The sequence below is a fragment of the Diabrotica virgifera genome, chromosome 1 (genome assembly GCF_917563875.1).
Source record: "Diabrotica virgifera virgifera chromosome 1, PGI_DIABVI_V3a".
Classification (NCBI taxonomy): Eukaryota; Metazoa; Arthropoda; class Insecta; order Coleoptera; family Chrysomelidae; genus Diabrotica; species Diabrotica virgifera.
The window spans coordinates 201,114,793-201,139,864 of record NC_065443.1 but is presented as its reverse complement, the minus strand read 5'-3'; the positions used below and the strand labels follow the sequence as shown (position 1 = coordinate 201,139,864).

Genomic DNA, 25,072 nt, shown 5'->3' with positions numbered 1-25,072 from the left:
ATACAGGGCGTTAAAAAATGCGCTCAACAAACATACACGAATTAAAATTCGAAAATGATAGTATTTCTTGGTGATGCCAAATGACTGCAACATGAAAAGATGACATAATGATAGCGGGATGTATATATATATATATATGAAAGGAAACGGCAATTGCATTTTATTTCACTTCGACCACCACCGATATTCTACACGACGTGTTTCGAGCTCATGTCAAGCTCTCGTCAGGAACATCTAGGTGGATGGTCGAGGTGTAAGAAAATGCTTTTGGCCTTTCTGGTAATAATAAAATAACCAGACTTCAGTACACTTGGTACTTGGTTTAATTAATATATATGTATATATATTATATATATATATATATATATATATATATATATATATATATATATATATATATATATATATAAAGTAGTTTGGTATTATTGACTGACAATATGTAGATACAAGTTTTTATTGAGGTTGCAGTCAGTGTAAGGGGCAGGATGAGAGAAACTCTTTGTTACAATCGAGCTTTCGCAAAATTTATTTGCTTCGTCAAGATTAGCTAAAATGAGTATATAATTATAAATACAATGAAATTAAAGATAAAAGAACATTGTATAAAAAAGCACAAAAACTTACAACGTGAGGTTAGTTCATTAATTTAACATTTCCACAAAACATAATTATATAAAAATATCCTTATTTTAATCGTTTCCAAATTTCAATGTTTTAATTTTTACAATTTCTAATGAAAAATTTTGATTTATTAATTTAGTTCTAAATTTGATTAATGCCAGAAAGACACTCAATTAATGTCAATAAGACATTAAATAGGTATCTGTTTATTTTATTTTAAGTTGTTAAAAACTAGTTTTTTGATTATTACTTACTAGCGCACTTTAAATTATGGAAGGTATAGATAGATATAAGTACATGTTTTGTTGATTATTGTTTTATTAATAAATTAAAGTGGCGTTAATTTTAAAAATTTAATTTTTGAAATTTTGTCAGGGAATTTACTATTCTTTAATTAGAATATCATTTATCGTAAGATAAAATATAATTATAGATGTTACTTAGTTTATTTATGTCTGTTCTTTTATTTACACATTGATATTTATTTATGCACACCATTTCTAAAAATTCTCTTTTATTTAGTTTATTTTCATGTTTTAATACCGTTGTTTCATCGAATTTGAATGTATGATTTTTGTTTATTGCATGATCTACTAATGCACATGTGTTTTTATTATTTCTAAGGTCGCTTTTGTGTGACGTTAGTCTACCTATTAAATTCCTGGATGTGTGTCCGATGTATGACTTATCGCAATTTTCGCATGGTATTTTGTAAACTACATTTGAGCTTTCCATAATACTAATAGGTGTTTTAGTTTTTGTATATAGTGATGCTAATGTCTTTACATTTTTAGTTGCGATTTTAATTTGTGGGTAGTTCGTAAATACTTTAGTTAATTTGGGTGTTAATATTGGTATGTAAGGTAGTGATGTATAAGTAAATTGGGGTTGTAAAATTTGGTGATTTGGTGTTGTTGTTATATGTATGTCAGTCATTCTATTATTAGGGTTGTTAAATAAAAATTTGTTTATTAGTTTAATTGGGTAAGAATTCTCCAATAAAATGTCTTTGAGTTCCATTAATCCTTTATTGATGTTGCTACTGTGAGATAATTTGGTGATTCTGTGTTTTAGAGCTAATATTAAATTTATTTTCATATGAGGCGGATGTTGAGAATGATAGTTGATAAATCTATTACTATCTATAGGTTTTCTGTACCATTCAGTTATTAATATATTTTGTGGATTTCGTTTGAGTCTTATGTCGAGATATGGGATGCTGTTATCTATTTCTTCTTCACATGTAAATTTTAGATGTTCACTATAGTTGTTAAAAGTTTGTAAAGTTTCATTTATTTTATTTACAGGTAAAGCAAGTATTAATTCATCCACAAATCGTTTAATAAATGGAACATAAAAAGGCAATTTATTTAAAGAATCCCTGACTAAATCATCCAGTACATAATTACATAATATGCATGAAATACTAGAGCCCATGGGTGTGCCAAAAATTTGTTTGTAGAATGTATTATCAAAAATTAACACATTAGAATCAAAAATGAACCCCAAAATGTCTAAGAAAGTTTTTTTGTTTATTTTGTAATTTATTTCAATTTCATGCCAGTGTCTGTTAATACTGTTATTGATAACATGTAGAGGTAGATTGGTAAATAAAGATACTACGTCAAAAATAAGGATATTTTTATATAATTATGTTTTGTGGAAATGTTAAATTAATGAACTAACCTCACGTTGTAAGTTTTTGTGCTTTTTTATACAATGTTCTTTTATCTTTAATTTCATTGTATTTATAATTATATACTCATTTTAGCTAATCTTGACGAAGCAAATAAATTTTGCGAAAGCTTAAAATTAAAATAAAATAAGATTAAAATAAGGATATTTTTATATAATTATGTTTTGTGGAAATGTTAAATTAATGAACTAACCTCACGTTGTAAGTTTTTGTGCTTTTTTATACAATGTTCTTTTATCTTTAATTTCATTGTATTTATAATTATATACTCATTTTAGCTAATCTTGACGAAGCAAATAAATTTTGCGAAAGCTCGATTGTAACAAAGAGTTTCTCTCATCCTGCCCCTTACACTGACTGCAACCTCAATAAAAACTTGTATCTATATATATATATATATATATATATATATATACAGGGTGTCCCAAAAGTAGTGGAACGGTCGAATATTTCGCGAACTAAACATCGGATCGAAAACCTTAAAAATACGTGTTCAATCATTTTCAAAAATCTATCCAATGACACCAAACACCAACCCCCACTACACCCCCTGGAGGTGGGGTGGGGGGTAACTTTAAAATCTCAAATGGCAACCCCCAGTTTTTCTTGCAGATTTTAATTTGTTACATAAAAGTAAGCAACTTTTATTCAAGACATTTTTTCGAACTGTGGATAGATGGCGCTATAATTGGGAAAAACAATTTATCCTGATAACATAGGTAAATTATAGAAACGGTCTAATATCTCACGAAATACACTTCCAAATCTGAAACTAAAAAACAGATTTTTAATATTTATCGAAAACCTATCGAATAACACCAAACATGACCCTCCAACCCACCCCCTGAATGTGGGGTGGGGGGTAACTTTAAAATCTTAAATAGCAACCTCCACTTTTTATTACAGATTCGAATCCGTCATGAAAAATTAAGCAACATTTATTCGAAACATTTTTTATAATTGTTAATAGATGGCGCCTTAATTGGAAAAATTCGATTTATTAGCGCCATCTATCAGAAATTTTAAAAAATGTTTCGAATAAATGTTGCTTAATTTTTATGACGAATCCGAATCTGCAATAAAGAGTGGGGGTTGCTATTTAAGATTTTAAAGTTACCCCCACCTCACATCCAGGGGTGGCTTGAAGGGTCATGTTAGGTGTTATTCGATAGGTTTTCAAAAAAGATTAAAAATCTGTTTTTTGGTTTCTCATTTGGAAGTGTATTTCGTGAGATATTAGACCGTTTCTATAATTTACCTATGGTATTAGGATAAATCGTTTTTCCCAATTATAGCGCCATCTATCCACAGTTTGAAAAAACGTCTTGAATAAAAGTTCCCTACTTTTACGTAACGAATCCAAATTTGCAAGAAAAACTGGGGGTTTCCATTTAAGATTTTAAAGTTACCCCCCACCCCACCTCCAGGGGGTGTAGTGGGGATTGGTGTTTGGTGTCATTGGATAGATTTTTGAAAATGATTGAACACGTATTTTTCAGTTTTTCGATCCGATGTTTAGTTCGCAAAATATTCGACCGTTCCACTACTTTTGGGACACTCTTCTATATATCAAACAAATGAAATAGAGAATGTTGAAAAATCCCCTTACGAATAACTCACACATCCACTATTTCGAACTGGGAAATTTTTTTTGAATATAATCAAAGATCCAAACACCAGTTCTTAGAAATGTGTTCCGCCCTCTTCAACCTCTCTTTGCTCATCAGTAAAGATGAGAGGTTGAATATCTTCAGACACATTCCATCAAAAAACCATATATACATGGGTCATTCTGCTACTTTTCGACCAAAGTCGTGCGGGGGGGTCCTCCGATTGTCTTCAAATTTTATTATGTTATAGTAGGTTATAAAAAAACACTGTTGCCAAAATTGTTGTTTTTCCCCCTCTCCAAATCGGAGAACGAGTCATTTTTAGCTGAAAAAACGACCTTTTTTCATCGTTTTTTTACCTATTTTTAAAAATCTCTCAAAATTCGAGTTTTCAACATTTTCTTATTCTGCAAGTTGTATTTTATACATCAAGTCGTCAGGTTTCAAACAAAAGTTATCAAATTCATATACAGTGTGTCTATAAAAAGTTAGTCCAGTGTCGAAAATGTGACCTTTTTTGCAATTTTCGTGTCCATTAAAATAATCGTGAAACCTGCTTCTCTTATTTTTAACAAATTTTAACAATGCCATTTGATTCTAATAGAAACACCATTAATATTGGCCTTTTAGAAGTTTAAAAACCTTAAGGTCTGACAAAACTACAGCCCATTTAAAATTGCAAAAAATCGAAAAAACGCGTTTTTGCTCATTTTTACCCCCATTACAACTTCTGTGCAGAAAAATATTTTGCTTTCAGATTTTCAACATTTTTTGCTCAAGGCACCAATTTAAAGATTTTGACTATCTCGTTCATGGTATTTGATATTGTGATAGAATTTAAGACAATGAAATTTAAAAAAATCGAAAAAACGCGTTTTTGCTAATGTTGACCCCTATTACAACTTTTTTGTAGAAACATATTTTCCTTTCAAACTTTCAGTGGTTTTTGCCTTAAGTACCAATTTAAAGATTTTGCATATCCCGTTAATGGTATTTTGATAATGAGATAGAAATTTGAGGCATTAAATTTTAAAAAAATCTAAAAATTTCGTTTTTGCTAATATTGATCCCCATTACAACTTTTTTGTGGAAAAATATTTTGCGTTCAAACTTTCAGTATTTTCCGCTTAACCTTCCGATGACCAACCTTTTTTTGTTACACGGATGACCAACGGGGGTAAAAACTGACCCCAAGTCAAAAATGACAATTGACAAAAACATGAAGTTGTTTTAAGAAATGTAATAATGTATTCGTAATTTTAATGTTACTATTGTATCAATAAATTTTAAATAAACATTAGTAAAGCATACTTTTAATTACAACTGAACAAAAACAGGAATCATCATTCTGAACTTAAAAGTAAAGAAATTTTAAAATATACACTAATTACTATTGTTCTGAAGCTATTTCCTTGTGGCATTTTTATGATTAACTATTTATATGGGAAATAAGCCACAATTAAATTGAAAAAATTATTTTATTAACGTTTCTACGCCCAAATCGGGTGTCGTTGTCAAAATACAAAATACTACTAAAATAATCAAAAATGTTGTTGCTAAATAAAAAAATTCTTCTAATAATTTATTTAATCTGACTAATGTATATTGGCAATTCAGACATATATTATACATTTTAAAGTAGAAGACTTTAAAATGATATTGCCGATATTTATGAGTTGCGTTCCTGGGACGACTTTACTAAAAGATAGTTCATTCGATTACATGAAATCAACCCCAACGCAAGAATATCCGTCACAAAAAAAAATCATAGCATTCCATAGTAAATCACAAGGGAAAACCAAGAAAAAAATATATATACGAGTTAGTACATATTTTATATTTTAGTATTACTTATATATCTATGTATTATTAATATTATTTATAATTTAAACATGTTAAAGTCAGAATTTTTTATTCATTTTTTTGAGAGTAAATTAAATGTAAGACCAAATACTTACGATATCGGGATAGTATCACGAGGTTTTTTTCTTGGTTTTCCCTTGTGATTTACTATGGAATCTCTAACGCGAGAATTTTACTGCCATCGTTGCATTTGGTTGTCTTTTTAAAGACAGATCACATGCTATGATTTTTTTTTTGTGACGGGTATTCTTAAGTTGGGGTTGATTTCATGTAATCGAATAAACTATCTTTTAGTAAAGTCGTCCCAGGAACGCAACTCATAAATATTGGCAATATCATTTTAAAATGTATAATATATGTCTGAATTGCCAATATAAATGAGTCGGATTAAATAAATTATTAGAAGAATTTTTTACTAAGCAACAATATTTTTGTTTATTTTAGTAGTATTTTGTATTTTGACAACGACACCCGATTTGGGCGTCGAAACGTCAATAAAGTTATGTTTTCAATTTAATTGTGGCTTACTTCCCATATAAATAGTTAATCATAAAAATGCCACAAGGAAATAGCTTCAGAACAACAGTAATTAGTGTATATTTTAAAATTTCTTTAGTTCTAAGTTCAGAATGATGATTCCTGTTTTTGTTCAGTTATAATTAAAAGTATGCTTTACTAATGTTTATTTAAAATTTATTGATACAATAGTAACATTAAAATTACGAATACATTATTACATTTCTTAAAACAACTACATTTTTTTGTCAATTGTCATTTTTGACTTGGGGTCATTTTTTACCCCCGTTGGTCACCCGTGTAACAAAAAAAGGTTGGTCATCGGAAGGTTAAGCGGAAAATACTGAAAGTTTGAACGCAAAATATTTTTCCATAAAAAAGTTGTAATAGGGATTAATATTAGCAAAAACGAAATTTTTCGATTTTTTAAAAATTTTAATGCCTTAATTTTTCTATCTCATTATCAAATACCATTAACGGGATATGCACAATCTTTAAATTAGTACTTAAAGCAAAAAATACTCAAAGTTTGAAAGGAAAATGTTTCTACAAAAAAGTTGTAATAAGGGTCAACATTAGCAAAAACGCGTTTTTTCGATTTTTTAAAAATTCATTGCCTTAAATTTCTATCATAATATCAAATACCATGAACGAGATAGTCAAAATCTTTAAATTGGTGCCTTCAGAAAAAAATGTTGAAAATCTGGAAGCAAAATATTTTTCTGCACAGAAGTTTTAATGGGGGTCAAAATGAGCAAAAACGCGTTTTTTCGATTTTTTGCAATTTTAAATGGGCTGTAGTTTTGTCAGACCTTAAGGTTTTGAAACTTCTAAAAGGCCAATATCAATGGTGCTTCTATTACAGCGGTTCTCAATCTTTTTGTGTCATGTACCAGCAAATACTTTTTATTATTTTTGGTACCGCCTACCTGAAATACATATCTTACTAGGTGATCTAATTAACTATAATAGTGGTGCTGATTTTGGCTGTTTTTGCGTTTTGTGTACCACCTCAAAAAATGAAATGTACCACCAGTGGTACATGTACCACAGATTGAGAACCGCTGTTCTATTAGAATCAAATGGCATTGTTAAAATTTGTCAAAAATAAGAGAAGCAGGTTTCACGATTATTTTAATGGACACGAAAATTGCAAAAAAGGTCACATTTTCGACCATAGGCTAACTTTCTATGGACACACTGTATATGAATTTGATAACTCTTGTTTGAAACCTGACGACTTAACGTACAAAATGCAACTTGCGGAATAAGAAAATGTTGAAAACTCGAATTTTGAGAGATTTTTAAAAATAGGTAAAAAATCGATGAAAAAAGGTCGTTTTTTCAGCTAAAAATGACTCGTTCTCCGATTTGGAGAGGGGGAAAAATCTGAAAATTTGGCAACAGTGTTTTTTTATACCCTACTAATACTAAAATTTGAAGACAATCGGAGGACCTCCCCCGCACGACTTTGGTCGAAAAGTAGCAGAATGACCCATATATATATATATATATATATATATATGAAAAAACAAAAGATGTAGATCTTTGAAACACACTCAGTGATCAAAAGATCCACAGGTACTGGTTTAACGACCACTCGTACGAAATCAAACAAATGAAATAGAGAATGTGGAAAAATCCCCTTACGAATAACTCACACATCCACTATTTCTGGCTGGGAAAAATTTTTCGAATAGAATCAAAGATCCAAACACCAGTTCTTAGAAATGTGTTTCGCCCTCTTCAACCTCCGTGGGCTCATCGGTAAAGATGAGAGGTTGAATATCTTTAGACACATTCCATCAAAAAACAACATCCGAGACATAGACATAACAGGAGCGTAAATCTACGCCCAACCTGAAAATGTCAGTCTCAAGTTTTAATTCCCTAATTACTTTAGAGTAAGTAAGATAATGTTTATGAAAAAACAAAAGATGTAGATCTTTGAAACACACTCAGTGATGACAAACTCAGTTTACGCTCCTGTTATGTCTATGTCTCGGATGTTGTTTTTTGAAGGAATGTGTCTAAAGATATTCAACCTCTCATCTTTACCGATGAGCCCACGGAGGTTGAAGAGGGCGAAACACATTTCTAAGAACTGGTGTTTGGATCTTTGATTCTATTCGAAAAATTTTTCCCAGCCAGAAATAGTGGATGTGTGAGTTATTCGTAAGGGGATTTTTCCACATTCTCTATTTCATTTGTTTGATTTCGTACGAGTGGTCGTTAAACCAGTACCTGTGGATCTTTTGATCACTGAGTGTGTTTCAAAGATCTACATCTTTTATTTTTTCATAAACATTATCTTACTTACTCTAAAGTAATTAGGGAATTAAAACTTGAGACTGACATTTTCAGGTTGGGCGTAGATTTACGCTCCTGTTATGTCTATGTCTCGGATGTTGTTTTTTGATGGAATGTGTCTAAAGATATTCAACCTCTCATCTTTACCGATGAGCCCACGGAGGTTGAAGAGGGCGAAACACATTTCTAAGAACTGGTGTTTGGATCTTTGATTCTATTCGAAAAATTTTTCCCAGCCAGAAATAGTGGATGTGTGAGTTATTCGTAAGGGGATTTTTCCACATTCTCTATTTCATTTGTTTATATATATATATATATATAATATTCTTAATATATATATATATATATATATATATATATATATATATTTATGATGATTTATATTTAATGTATATTAAAAACTTTTGTTATACAATGTGTGTTTTTATTGGGCGAGAGGGCCCGCATCCCAACTGGAACCAGGGCCCGCTGATCTATCAGTACGCCACTGTAATTAACCAATTATCTGTCAATTTATTGGTTTTTTAGGAAAGCGAGTTCGAATATTTAGTGGACAGGAGACCTATATAGAAAAACATCCATGGATAGTTTCACTTCTTCATCCTTCGGACGGTATGCACAACTGCGGCGGATCTCTTATAAATGCTGATACGGTTATAACTGCAGCACATTGCGTTCATAATAAGTAAGTTGGACAAAAATACCGAATAATATTTTGAAATTATCAAGTGAAGTGAAATTTTTTGTGCTGTAATCCTTAGCCCTCCCAGTGTCATAGGAATAAGATTTCAAGGACGGATCCAGAGAGGGGCCATGGCCTCCTCCGAGAATTAAAATATATATAAATTTAAATATTTACTATTTGCAGTTCAAATGTTTCTAGTTGCAAAGGCATATTCCGTTTGCCACGTTCACAATGAATCAAGTTCAAAGTGCAAATTATTACTCTGTCATATTTTACGAAAGGACTGATACATCCCACGTGGAACAGCTTTCCCTAAATTTGAGATACATAGATACACAATAACAACATTCGTGAAGACTTTGTCAAGTTCATTGACGCTTACGAGAACATAAAAATAATTCGTGAAAATCTAGAAAGAGGGAAAGAACAAGGCCTGATTGGAGAAGAATTAGGAAAAAAAGCATTAAACTTGTTGAAAGAACTGCACTTGGATCCGAAGAAGTAGGTAGAAATCTTTACTGACGGTTGTAGAGTAATGAGCTCTGAAACGGTCGGTGCAATAGCAGAAATAAAAAAGGTCGCAATAAATGCAGTTAGATGCAGTGGCGTATCTACGGGGAGGAAAAAAGGGGAAATTTTCCCCCTAACAATGTTCAAAATTATAGAATAAAAATTGTGGCACATAAAAATATGTTAGCTGACATGCAACTCAAACCACAGACAGACCAATTCGATTCAATAAATACGCTAGTTAGTCAAATTAAGGGAACTTAATACATATAAGTTATTGTTTGTCTTTTATGTAGTTTGGGTTTATCTTTTTATGGCTTTTGGTTGATGTTTCATTGGAATTTCCCCTCTAAGACAAATTTCCACTCCCAAGGCAAATGTCTAGATCCGCCACTGGTTAGATGTCCTTGCCTGAATCATATTTTAAACAATTCCCTTCCAACTCTTATTATTGTATCGTCCATCAGAAACACGGTGGTAACAATGAAGTCAGTAATTTTTTAACATGTCAACCAAGAGAACTGAAGTTTAAAAACTTAAACTCTCACAAAATTTAACAAGTTTATGCGTACAAGATGGGTTGAGCCATGAAAGCGTAATCCAGTTCAGATCTGTCATTTTACATATATCTGAAGCACTAACATCTATCTCAACATGAACATGGAAGGATCCAAGACTGGTATACTTGCATTAACGTTGCTCAATCTTTATGCATATCTGAGTTTATAGAGTCAATGATGTCACTGTAAATTAATATTATCACTAAGCCGCCTTCTATAAACAAAATCTCTTGATGCTAACCTGGAGACTAAGGCTGTTTCCAATACCATGTTGACTTTGAAAGACAGAATATCTAACTGCGAAGAAAGTGTTAGTAAGATCTTTACCGAAATAAAGGATTGGCAGACGAATTGGACGTTAAAGTGAAGTTACCTAGATTTGTGGTTAGACAGACTAAGAGAGCCAATCATCCATGTGGCCCAGAAAAATATTACAGACGTACAATTTACATAGGTACCTCTTCTTCTTCTAGACAATGTTGTACCGATTTAACGTCAAGACTACATGTCACCTCACTGAGTTGTTTGTGGCTACGGGGCATTATTTCCACACTCCTAGCTGATTCCCAAGGAGAAAAAGAAGTGGAACTGTTAAAACCTTTGAAGAAAGCAGTTAAACAGTTTTCACCTATCATGGACATTGGTGATACACAGACAAACATTCTTCTATTGCCAGATTAAGTAACAAAGGTGCTTGACGTTTATGACGCAAATATTTTTAAGGCACTCAAAAGTATGTGAAAAGAAGTGCCTTAAAACTCACTTTTTTAACCATGATTTTTAAAAAATTTCCCCCAGACTCCCGGGTATCCCCCACCAAAAAAAAAGTTTATGGCCCCTCCCGAAAATCGGTCCTGAATCCGCCCTTGTAAGATTTCTTTGCCGAATGCGATGTTTTAAAGTGTCATATAAATCTTCGATCGGATTTAAATCTGGGCTATATGGAGAATCTCATTAAGATACGTATTCACTTTCTACCGACCCAAAGTGGTGAATTGCGCCGAAAACCTGGCCAAAATGTAAAAATTTAAGTTTAATGGTATACCCAAGAAATTTTACATGAACATTGCTCTGTAGGCCTTTGAGAATAATAAACGGCCGTTAAGGGTAGGACAATACATGCAAATCATGCATGGGCGCCCATCTAAAAAATTTTTAGGGGGGGGGGGGCAGACGTGAAGATGTTGCACATTATATTTTGTATACTTTGGATGACAATATATTGTAGTTTAAAGCAACAGAAAAGCTATGGGCACCTATGAGATCATACATTTATATTAGTGTAAAGGTGTGATTGAACGACAGCGGACCAAATAAAAATTAGGTGTGTTATACAATAATATTGGGGCATTGTTTGGTTTTCATTTAGAACTATAGACGTGTATTATTTTGTTAGTTTATAGTAGATGCTATGTCTGGAGGTAAGTGGAGTATTCTAATATACTTTTTAAACTTTTTTTTTCGTAAAATAGACTTTATTTACAACATATTTGCAAAATATTGGCAAGAATCTTCAATAGTTTTAAGTTTTCCAAGTTTGAAAAAGGGAAAAGTAAAAAAGTCTACTTTGATAAGCAAAGATATTTTGCTTAATAAATAGTTCAAAATATATATAAATATTCCTCAAAAAGTCCTCTGCATCCTTAGCGAAATTTTCATTTTAAAAAAATATAACATGCTAGAGAATTTCTACATTAAGAGACTTTAATGTTATAATAATATGGTCAGTTAATAAAGTAAGAACAAAATATGAAGCGTTTGATTCAGTAAATTTACAGTGTTTTTACACAAGAGCCGCCGTTTTTTTTGTCATTTTTTTGCTTTCTTCTTCTTTTTCTTAATCTTTAAGTCCTTTTACTCTTTTGTACAATCCTATGTTTTTGCTTCCTTACTTTTAGTTACGTAATACTTGAACGCTCCCATGTGAGCCAAAAATTTTAACTTTTTAAAAATGAACTGCATAAACGAAACTGTGTGTTAAGAAGCCACACATTGGAAGGTAATAATTAAAATTAATCGCATTCATTTACAAAACAATTAAGATGTATTAAGAGTTGACCTACCTATTTTTGGCTTCTTAATATAAAGTATTGTTTATGCATTTTATTTTTTAAAAAAAGGCAAAATATTTGGACTCACACGACCAAAATTATTAAAAAATATAAAAATAAGAAAGCAAAAAGATAGACTTATACATAAAGTAAAAGGACTTAAAGATTAAAAAAGAAAAGAAGAAGAAAGCAAAAAAAATAACAAAAAACGGCGGTTCTTGTGTAAAAAAAGTGTAAATTTACTGGATCAGCTGCTTCATATTTTGTTCTTACTTTATTAACTGACCATAAAATTGAAGTCTCTTAATGTAGAAATTCTCCAGTATGTTACAGTTTTTTAAAAATAAGAATTTCGCTAAGTTTGCAACTTGTTGTAGATGATTTCTTGAGGAGTATTTATATACAGGGTGAGGCAGATAAAGGGCCTATTAGAAATATCTAGAGAACTAAAGATAAGAGAATGATGAAAATTGGAATACAGGGGTTTTGAGGTATGAACTATTTAATGAAAATATTTTGGTCTCTTTGCTACTTCCGGTTATACCGGAAGTTGATTGTAACTTCGTTTTTTTAAATGGGATACCCTGTATATTTTTACATTTTTGGATTCTGCTCGATGTCTTCTTTCTTAAAATATGAGGTTTTGTAATATTATATAGGGTAGTTTAAAATATAATTACGGTTTTTTATAAATTTTGTAGCAAATTTCACACCCTGTAGAATTCTACTGATTTGATATCAAAAACTCCATTTGTGTTCAAGTGATTTTTAATATAGTCTATTATTATTAAAAATTATTAATATAGCCAAATGTTTAATTTTAGTATACAGGGTTGGTCGAAACTCGGAATGAGTATTATCTGAATTTTCTTAAATGGAACACCCTGTATTTTAGTATTGTAATGAAATGGCATTTTATAGTACTTTTTTATTTCTTAAGCATTCCCTATACCTAACTGCTTTAATTTGTAATTTATTCATAGTTCTTTAAGGCAAACATTAATTACAACAAAAATTACGTGAAATTTTATTAGGTTTGCCGTGAAAATATTAAATCATAAATAATTTTTCGAAAATAAGTACATATTAATCTCGACTGACCCTTAATTTATTAATACTGGTTGGTATATCAAAATACCTACGTAGTTAAGATTGTTGGTGTGTAATAAAACATACAATATTCTATCTACATAGTTAGCTATGACTTTGACACTAAATATGCTTAAGCATTTGCTTTGCTTAAACATTCTACTATTTTTGAAGTTCCAGTTGCTTTACTACTATTACTAATATGAATTTTTCTAATGAGGAACTGATTCGGATGTTTTTTTGTTCTAGGAGAGTATAACAAATAAAAATGTGCTACTAGCAATAAGAATTTATCATCAGCAATTCCATGATAAATGACAACCAAAAAGAGAAACTTTTCAAAATTTACTAGAGTGGTTTCAACGAACTGGAAATTTAGATTACGAGAAATCTGACCGAGCAAAAACTATTGTAAATGATTAAAATGAATTAAATGTTAGTGTCACTCAGAATCTGCATATTAGTATGAACGTTCTCGTAATCTAAGTGTAGTACGTCGAAACTATTCTAGTCAACATTGAAAAGATTCTCTTCTTGGCTGTCGTCTATCAGGGAGTTGCGGATGATAAATTCTTATTGCTAGTAGTACATTTTTGTTATACTCTCCTAGAACAAAAACTTTACTAATCAGTTCCTCATTACAAAAATCTATATTAGTAATGGCAACAAAGCAACTGGAACTATACAAATAACATTATGTGTAATGTTTAATCAAGTTTAGTGTCAAAGCCATAGCCAACTAGGTATAATATGGTTTGTTTTTATTATTATTTTATGCACCAACAACCTTAACAACGTAGGCATTTTGGTATCTCATCCAATATTAATAAATTAAGGATTATTCTAGATTAACATGTATTTATTTTCAAAAAATTAATTATGATGTAATATTTTCACGGCAAACCTAATACAATTTCACGTAATTTTTGTTGCAATTAATGTTTGGCTTAAAGAACTACAAATAACTTACAAATTAAAGCAGTTAGGTATAGGGAATACTTAAGAAATAAAAAAGTACTCTAAAATATCATTTCATTACGATACTAAAATACAGGGTGTTCCATTTAAGAAAACTCAGATAATACTCATTCCGAGTTTCGACCAACCCTGTATACTAAAATTAAACATTTCGCTACATTAATAAATTTTAATAATAATAGACTATATTAAAAATCACTTGAACATAAATGGAGTTTTTGATATCAAATCAGTACAATTCTACAGGGTGTGAAGTTTGCTACAAAATTTATAAAAAACCGTAATTATCTTTTATACTACCTTGTATAATATTACAAAACCTCATATTTTAAGAAAGAGGACATCGAGCAGAATCCAAAAATGTAAAAATATACAGGGTGTCCCATTTAAAAAAACGAAGTTACAATCAGCTTCCGGTATAACCGGAAGTAGCAAAGAGACCAAAATATTTTCATTAAATAGCTCATACCTCAAAACCCCTGTATTCCAATTTTCATCATTCTCTTCCTTTTAGTTCTCGAGATATTTCTAATAGGCCCTTTATCTGCCTCACCCTATACATATTGAGTTATTTATTAAGCAAAAAATCTTTGCTGATCAAAGCTGACTTTTTTACTTTTCCCATTTTAAAACTTGGTAAACAGAAAACGATTGAACATTCTTGCCATCATTTTGTAAACATGTTATAAATAAAGTTTATGTTAGGGAAAAGAAACTAAAAAGTATATTGAAATACTCCACTTAAGTACCTCCAGAAATAGCATCCACTATAAAATAGCAAAATAATATACGTCTATTATATAGTTTTAAACGAAAACCTAACAATGCACCCAATTGTATAACATACTTTAATTTTATTCGGTCCGCTTTCGTTCAATCCCAACTTTAGACTAAAGCTGGCTGCTAAAGCTCACATTATGCGTGATTCGCGATTCGTAATGCGCGATTTGCGGTCAGTGCACGTTAGTGCACGAATAGTGTGTAGGGTCTTGTGCGTTAAAATCGATTCGTAAACAACATGATTCGTGTGTGCACAGTAATTCGCTCTTGTGAGCGGTAAACGAATATCAAACGCTGTGCATCAACACAAACTGCTGATTCACCGAAATTCGCCGAAATGTACATGTACATAGTTAATGCGTCCATAACCTACGTTAATAATTTAAAACGATCACACGCACCGATTCTTAAAAATGTTCCGCTTTTTAGAAAATATCTGTATTTCTTATTTTAAAAGTACATACTGTAAAAATATATTATCTATTATTTATTAAGTATTATGGTGAATATAAAAAAAACAGGCTCTTTTGCCAGCAGTAGAAAATATTTAAAGAACTGCCAAGTATATTGCAGCTCTTTTTTGAAAATGGCTTATCACAAAGGCTTCAGTTCATACACAACCAAGCTACATTATTTCACATTGCTGTGAAAAAAGAGGAAAATTTCAATTACGAAAGGGTCAAATGAAATTAATAATTACGAGAGAGAATAATTATTGATAACGATTACTTTCCTTTAATTATTCGAAAACCCATCACTAGGTTGGAAGGACAAGGTCCCACTAAACTACTCGAAATATCTTGAAGAATGAACAGTTCAATTCAAATATATTAAAAATTTTCCCCATCTCATCTGGGGTCGGCCTCTTGCTCTCTTTCCTGTCCATGGTCTCCATTGTTGTATCGTGGTATTCCACCTATTGTCCGTTTGTCTGACGTTATGATCTGCAAAGCTCGATTTTAGCCTGGCTATGTTGTCCTGCGTCTTTGACTTTTGTTTTATTTCTTACCCAGTTGTTTTTGCTTTTTGTCTGTTAATTTTACTCCTAACATTGCTCTCTCCATGGCTCTTTGTGTCTTCATTATTTTATCCATGTTTGCTTTGGTCAAGGTCCATGTTTGGCATGCGTATGTGAGAATTGGGAGTATGCACTGGTCAAACACTCTTGCTTTTAAGAGGATCGGAACGTATTTTCGGCTGCAATGCTATTCAAATGGGGATTCATTTTTTTCAAATCCTGAGAAAACTAATAAGTATTTTGGAAAAATTTAAACGCAGAATGAAAGATTACGTTATTAGCGAGGGCCGAAAGTCCCTGAGAACTTCTACAATGTTTATTTTAATAAGTTACAGGGGTGAAAAAACTAAGAGAAAATTTAGTGTGATTTTTAAATTCAAATATCTCATTCAAATAAACTTTTTATTTATTCTAAGGGACTTTCGGCCCTCGGTAATAATTTAGTCTTTCATTCTGCGTTTAAATTTTTCAAAAATATTTATTGGTTTTTTCAGGATTTGAAAAAAATGAACACAATGCCGTGGTAATATTTTCCAAATCTGTCTTTGTCTTACAACGCACTCAACCGAATATAATATTGTCAGCATATATTGTCAGTCAGACACTGAAAATCAGTGACAATTTTAAATATTTGACATTGCATCGGGAATATTTTGAGAAATTGATTAAATATTATTGATATATAGTGTATTTGATAAATAATTGATTTAAGACGTGAACTTAATAAAAAGTTATTTATTGTGTATTATTTGTGAAAGATCCAAGCAGAGAATACATCAGATATATCCTGTGATCCAAGTATTTTGTTGTTAGAGATTTTCAAAATTGTAAGCGTTCCAAAATAACAACATATTATTAAAAAATCACTTTAACACTTTTCCTCTTTTCTCGATTGATTATTAGTTTTTGTTGTACAAATAAATTATTACAATCACTGAAAACATAGTTAGTGAAAAAATTTCACATTTATTAACTGAATTAATAATTTGCAATTATAAAAATAACAGTTATCCAAGAACATTCAAAAGCCATCTCTTTAAATTAATTATGACATTTTCAAGTAGAATGACATTCTAGTAATGTTTACATATCCACACCAGTGTGAATTTTACTACACGTAATTTGCCGTGTAAAGACAGAAAAAGTAGGGATACACGTAAAATATTTGCGAATTATGTACCCATAGCCTTAAGTACATATTGTCGTATTTTTTATTCTTTAGGGCCCATTTTAATTTCCCAAATCCTGTCCAGGCTTATCTGGCCCTACTTTCTACCTCCGCTGTTTGGTTTTCCTTATTTATTTTTATTATCTGTCCCAAATATATATAATCGTTAACCGCTTCTATTGTGGTGTCATTTGGTATTACGTTTCTATTATCTTGTGTGTTTGTCATTGTTTTTGTGTTGGCAAAATTCATTTTTAGACCTATTTGTTCGGATTCATTTGCATATTTGCTTGCAATTCCATAGGATGGATAAAATTTATAAGGAATTATGCCCGTAGGCAAAGTATGACATTACCATCACGTGGGATGTAAAGTGGGTTGTTTTGTCTCTACATGCAGACAGTTAGATGGCAACAATCAGTTGATGTTGAAACTAACTGATCTAACTGTCGTCATGCAGAGACAAAACAACTAACTCACTGTATATCCCACGTGATAGGAATGTCATGCTTTGCCTAAGGGCATAATTCCTTATAAATGTCATCCATCCTATGGAATTTCAAGCAAATATGCATTTGTAACATAACTATATAACATTTAAAGGGTTCTCACCCTCGTATTTCTTTGTTAGCTCAGCTAGCATTCAACCTGTTTTTTTAACACTGATGATGATTTTTAAGCAAATCGAAAACGTTGTGTGATGTAACCCTTAATGGTATTTTAATAAAAAAATTTATACATTTTACAAAGAATTGTTCAATAAAATTTTTGTGATTGATGGTATACAGCCAGCTGTAGGAAAAATTATTTCTTTTCCTTGTGGACTTCTGAATTTATCTAGTAGCAAAACATTTTTCGAAAAATAATCTTTTTGATGAGGCGTCATCGGTAAAAAAAATGTTATAGATATTTTTTTTTTAAATGTTGGTTGTCTGCAAATGTGGAAACAGACAAAAAATGAACCGAGTTATTCCTTCATTTCAAACAGAATAATGTTCCTTGTCAAAATATTTTGAAAATTGAAGAATTAGCGCTTTTAATTCCAAGAACAAATACAATAACAGAACGTGTTTTTCTAGTATCAATAGGGAGTTTTTGTGCACACAAATACGTAAACGTAACGCATCTTTTTGACATATACGCTTGCGCATTAATAGTTGAACTCCCGTATCTCGATATGTATTACCTAAAGTAACGCTCTGATACGTACGTGAGAACGCATCCCTATCGAGACGAAAGTCACCGAATGCACACGAGGATCTTGCCCGATTACCTACCAAATGAACATTTCATCAGCGTACTACCCATTTATAAACATTTTAAGGTTATATTGGTTTAGTCTATTTGAGTAAAATTATTCTGTGTTTGTAATTGGAAATTGGAACTTCATAATAGATTTAAAATTTTATTGTTTTTAAGTTGTCTATTAATAAAGCAAAACAAACAAATCTTGTATTAATTTAAGAAATACAGTGATCACCACAATTAATAACTAGATAAACAAATGACCTAGTTTCAGTAAAATTTTCAAATAAATATTACCAAACTATTTACATTATACTTTAATTCTGATGTAGGTACAATAATTTACAACTAAAAAGTAGGTATAAACAAAAATAAAAAAAATTTAACCTAAGGAAAAATAATATTTTTATATTTAAATAGAAGCAATTAAAACCATACAATTTCATCATTCATTTATCTTTTTTTACATTTGTATATTAATTGTATATTTTGTGAACATTGTTTTATTTTTTTAATGTCAACGGAATTTAAAAATGACTTTACGATTTGCTTTACGTTACGTTAAGGCAGTTACAAAAACTACCTATTTTAACATTCATCCTCTACGACACGTTAGTTGCTTTACGTATACGGAGATGCGTTACGTTACGTAGCAACAAAAACTCCCTATTAAGTATGGACAACTGAAAAAATGCAGTTGAACATTAAAACTTTAAAATCTATATTAACTGTACAATATAATTTGACCAATCCATGCGAAATATTTCACATTTTAATAAATGATTCGGATCTATTGCAAAGCATTCACTCGGATCAAAACTATGTTTGATAGTTTAATAGCCTATTTTTTATACAAAGAAATTATAATTTTGTTTAAATAAAAAATGTAATTTGATTAAAAATCATTATGTATAAATTATTATTTTTTACAAAAATTTTTTGTTACCGATTAATAATAAATACATTTTTATTAAATTACTATGAACTACAACAAATTTTATTGGACGAATCATGCATCGCGAATCGCGAATCGTGCATAGTGTGTAGCGAGGGAATCTCGAATTACTACGAACTACGCATCGCGCATTACGAATCGCGAATCACGCATAATGTGTAGCCAGCTTAATAAAAATATGCGATATGCTTGTTTTGTTCTACCCTTAATGGCCATTTATGATCCTCAGAAACCTACAGAGCAAGATTCATATAAAATTTCTCGGAATATATAAACTTAAAGGACCAGGCAACACTCCTTATGGAAAAGTGGTCCCGGTCAAATTTGATGAAAGTTTGGTCAATGATACTTCTTGATGTGTAGATTAAAAAAGTCCATGGCACCTGGGTCTGAATAACTACTATTCTCGAGTTACAGCCTTCTGAAGTTATTGGATTCGGGTGCTCGGTTTACGTTAAGTGCACTAATTTACGGTCAAGTGAACGAAAATATTTATTATTAGAAGAAGAGAAACTCATGTTCTTCATACATACTTGCGTGTTGTATATGAATTCGTGGTCAAAAATAGTTGGATCGTATTTTAGTCTTCAAAAAACCTCCGAAAAGTCTTCAGAAAACTAAAGAAGTGCGGTATAAAAGGTGCTGCTAGATCGATATAAGCATTATCATGTTTTCATGAATGCTTCTCAGTTATGGAATACCAGCAAAACTACAGTTCCGCCTTATCTTTAAAAAACTACTGAACAGTGGCGGATCTAGGGGGGATGGGGTAATTCCACCCGTAACATGTTCCAGAATAATTAAAGAAAAAATTGTTGAAACATAAAAAATACATTAGTTGACATGAAACTTGTCCCGCATATCAGATATAAGACAGGTAGAGAACATGGACTTGATTTCAATACAAAAAAAAACAAAGTAAATGGTAGTTTGTAAATGCTAAATATTAATTACAATTGTCTATGGAAAAAACGGGTTTAAATCATCTTCGACTATTCGTATGTTAACATTTTGCTGATTTAGGTTAGATGCATCATACGTCGTGTTAACTAACGACCTATTAGGATACTTAACATTGGGTTGATGTCTTGCAAAGCCTAAAAACCATATAAGACACTGGTGATATGAGCACAAGTATGGTTTGTTCAAAAGTAAATGGTTTGAGTTCAATTAGTGCGGTCGTAAATATTATTAAATTTATCTGACCTGGCCCATTGTTAAGACCCACCCGGAGCGATAAGCCACCGAGGTAGACAGAGTTGGTCTTTTGCAATTAACACTGACTAGACGGTACTCCCATAATAAAGCCTAAAATAAATTTTACCTGAAACCGGGCCTTTTATACTATTATCGGTTAATCCGGGCTGTTTATAGTGGTAACTAATTGAACTTAACCATTTACTGTTTAACATACCATACCTACAGTTCTCGCACCAGATTGACAGGTACAGTAGTACCTGTTAATCGGTTCTTCTACAGGCTCATCTTCATCATTATCTTCATCAACCGTATAGGAAATGAATACTTGGTGTTTTGTAGCTTACCGAAACCTAGAAAATATTCGAACTCTTATGAATCCCGGTTTATCCATATTCTCATCAATTTGAAACTCTTCGTCATTTTCTCTTATTATTTTATCTTGTATGTAAGATGGTGCCAGTTTAATTTGATATATCCCAATCGTAAGGTATTTTAGGTAGTCTAAGTCGAAAACAGGAAAGTTAGCAAAATCATGACTATGAAGCCTTCTCCATTGACCATTTCTTCTATATGATTATACCTAAGTATGAATATTATAGTTGTTATAAAAACAAGCAAATGTTAAACGACCCAATAATCAGACTCGGATGAATGGACGGATCACTCGGCAACGAAAAAAGCGACGAAAAAGGACTATGAATTTTGGAACATGGAACGTTCAAAGCCTCTCAAATAAAATGGATGAAGTTATATTAGAGCTAAAATACATGAAAATGGACATCGCAGTGGTGACAGAAACTAAGAGGAAAGGCCAAGGATCACAGAAATTGGGCTACTATGATCATTTTTATAGTGGAGTTCCAAAACACATAAGAGCTCAACAAGGAATATCGATCTTCATACGCAGAACATTAAGAAAGCACATAACATCGTGGGAAGGAATAAATGAAAGAATGATAAAGGTCAACATGAACATATATGGCTATAGAATAACTATTTTCGGAGTATATGGTGTAAACGAGGACGCACTGGTAGCTAACAAAGATGAGTTCTATGAACAGCTCAACGATGAAATCGTCAAAATAGGAAATGCCAGAGAAATTATATTATTAGGAGACCTAAATGACAGAACAGGCAATAAAAAACAGGATGACGTAGTAGGCAGATACGGCGAGGAAGTACTCAACAATAATGGAACAAGAATAATTAACATCTGTAAACAGAACAATTTAAGAATTATGAACGGCTTCTTCCAGCATAGATGCATTCATAAATATACTCGGACCCAACCTACTATGAACCAGAAAAGTATAATTGATTATCTTTTGATAAAACAACGGAGTCGAATGAAAATTAACGATGTAAGGGTTTATAGAGGAGCAACATGCGGCAGTGACCATCATCTTCTAAAAGCGGAAGTACTGTTCTCCGGAATGAAATCTCAAAAAACTCTAAATCCACGAGAACAAGGAGGAAACAAATTGGCACCAAAAAAGAAATACAACCTAGAAAGCTTACAACAAACAAGCATAAGAACGTTATACGAAAAGCGACTGGACGAGAAACTGAAAGGACAATATACATTTATAAATACGGAACATCTTCATACACATATAACACAATGTATACACGAAGCTGCATATGAGGCATTGGGGGAGTACAAAGACAACATAAGAAATAAACCATACTGGTGGGACTTAGAAATAGCCACCGAAATAGACGATAAGAGAGAAAAGTACCGGAAATATATGAGTACACAGAAAGATTCCGATAAGGTTTTATACAAAGAAGCACAAGCAAGAGTGCGGAAAAAAATCACACAGAAGAAAAACGAAACGTGGACAAACAAATGCAATCAACTTAACGCCTATATAGGGGGGACAAGAAACACAGAGAGCTGGAAATTCCTTAAAACGTTGAGAACAGATACCAAAAGGGATATAATAACACCGATTACTCTGGAAAAGTGGGATGGCTATTTCAAGCAGTTACTAGTAGAAAATAGAGAAGATTTTATTAAAAACGAAGATCACGAAAGTTTCAATGTAATTGTCAGTGGCTCACCGATTCGGTTAAGACTGGAAGAAGTACGAAATGCATGCAAATCCCTAAAAAATAGAAAAGCGTCAGGGCCTGGCGACATAGCACCAGAACTGCTCAAATACGGTAGCAACACCCTGTATGAATACCTAAGAGATCTATTTAATAGATGTATGAATGGCGAAGTCATACCAAAAGAATGGCAATTGTCTGTAATTTCTAAAATACACAAGAAAGGCAGTAAAAATATATGCGATAATTACCGGGGAATATCTGTCACAAGCACCATCAGCAGAGTTTACGGAAAAATTATCAAAAATAAAATAGAAGAAGAATACAAGGACTTAGAGGCCGAAGAGCAAGCCGGTTTCCGCGCTGGCAGATCCACCACTGACCACCTATATTGTGTAACACAGTTAATAGACAAACAAATAGCCTACAATCAAGAACTGCATTTAGTGTACATAGACTTAAAAAAAGCATACGATACTGTACCACAAAGTAAACTTTGGGAAGCCCTCGAAAAAACTAACATCAGTCTGAACCTCATTAAAGCTGTAAAAAATCTATACCAACATAATATAGCAAAAGTTAAGCTAGGCAAGGAAATCTCGTCAGGATTTGAAGTGAATAAGGGTCTTAAACAGGGCTGCTGTCTATCGCCGACACTATTTAAAATATATTTAGAGCAAGTTTTGAAATCCTGGAAAAGGAAATGTAAGAATATGGGTATACCGCTAAATGATGATAACATGCTATACACTCTATGTTTTGCGGATGATCAGATTCTTATGGCCCAGGATTATCACGATATTGAATATATGACCCGAAAAATCATAGAAGAGTACCGGAACTGGGGTTTAGAAGTGAATACCAAGAAAACGGAATATATGTGCGTTGGAGGTATACAGCAGGATCTAGCGTTGGAAAATGAAATAACTATTAATCACTGTCAGGAATATAAATACTTGGGTCTTACAATTACACAAGATGGAACGTTGGACAAGAATATCCAAGAAAGGTGCACACAAGGAAGGAAAGCTATCGCATTATTGAACAAAATCCTATGGGACCAAAGTATCTCCAAAGAAAATAAACGTAACATCTATAACAGCATTGTTAAGAGCATTATAACATACAGCAGCGAAGTTTGGCCACTTAAAGAAAAATCCGAAAATATGCTCAGAACAACTGAAATGGACTTCTGGAGAAGATCTGCTGGTATATCAAGAATACAAAAAATCAGAAATACAAGAATATTGGAGATAATGGATGTAAAGCATACAATAATGGACGATATAAAAACAAAGCAACTAAGATGGTTTGGCCACGTACAACGTATGGAAGAAGACAGATTACCCAAGCAAGTGCTACGATGGGCACCAAAAGGACGGCGGAAGAGAGGAAGACCTAGGAAAAGCTGGATAGAAGTAATCCATAGGGAAATCGGAGAAAGAGGCTTGAACGAAGACATGTGCTACGATCGAGAGCAATGGCGATTGGGAATCGGAAGACGTCGTAGAACGTTATAAACCGATTATATATATATATATATATATATATATATATATATATATATATATATATTGATGTGATCTTGATTATTGATATGAGATAATATTCTTATATGTCACTTAATTTAATCAATGTATTAATACTAATCTAATTAATTAACCAGATCACATATCAATATGTTTTCAATCTCAGGGCGAATTATAAATTAATTACTTACTTTCGTGGCTTCTAAATATTTCTTAATGGTTCCTAATCGGGATAGAAAAGAAAAGAGTAAAAAAAATACACATATGGGTTACAATTATAATCAAAATATTTTTTATTTTATTTAAAAGGCAATCAATGCTTAATATTTGCTATTTCTTATTATTCTTAAACATAACATTTACAAATGGGAATCTTATTTCCTTTTGGTTTTTAATTGAAAGTTTTTATTAACATTTAACTATTAGGAGTTATTAGGAACAACTCTATTTAAGTTTGATGAAGCTTTTCTGATATTATTGATTATGTTATTCAATTTTTTTATGTGGAATTTAATACGAAAAACCCATACATTCATGTCCAAACAAATGAGACTGACCTTTTCCTGGTGAACTGAAAATGTCCTCACAAAAGACCCGTTTCCTGCTATCCTTGGCTGCGATCAAACCTCGTCCTGG

General features: G+C 31.7%; 1 protein-coding gene across 1 annotated transcript in view; it reads left to right on the top strand.

Annotated features, from left to right (window-relative positions):
- LOC126879017 (trypsin alpha-like) overlaps positions 1-25,072 on the top strand; it is a 136,262-nt gene that overhangs the window by 14,837 nt on the left and 96,353 nt on the right. Inside the window, exon 2 of the mRNA XM_050641897.1 lies at positions 9,145-9,301. Coding sequence (XP_050497854.1) covers positions 9,145-9,301 — 157 coding nt within the window. The remainder of the gene's footprint in view (positions 1-9,144; positions 9,302-25,072) is intronic.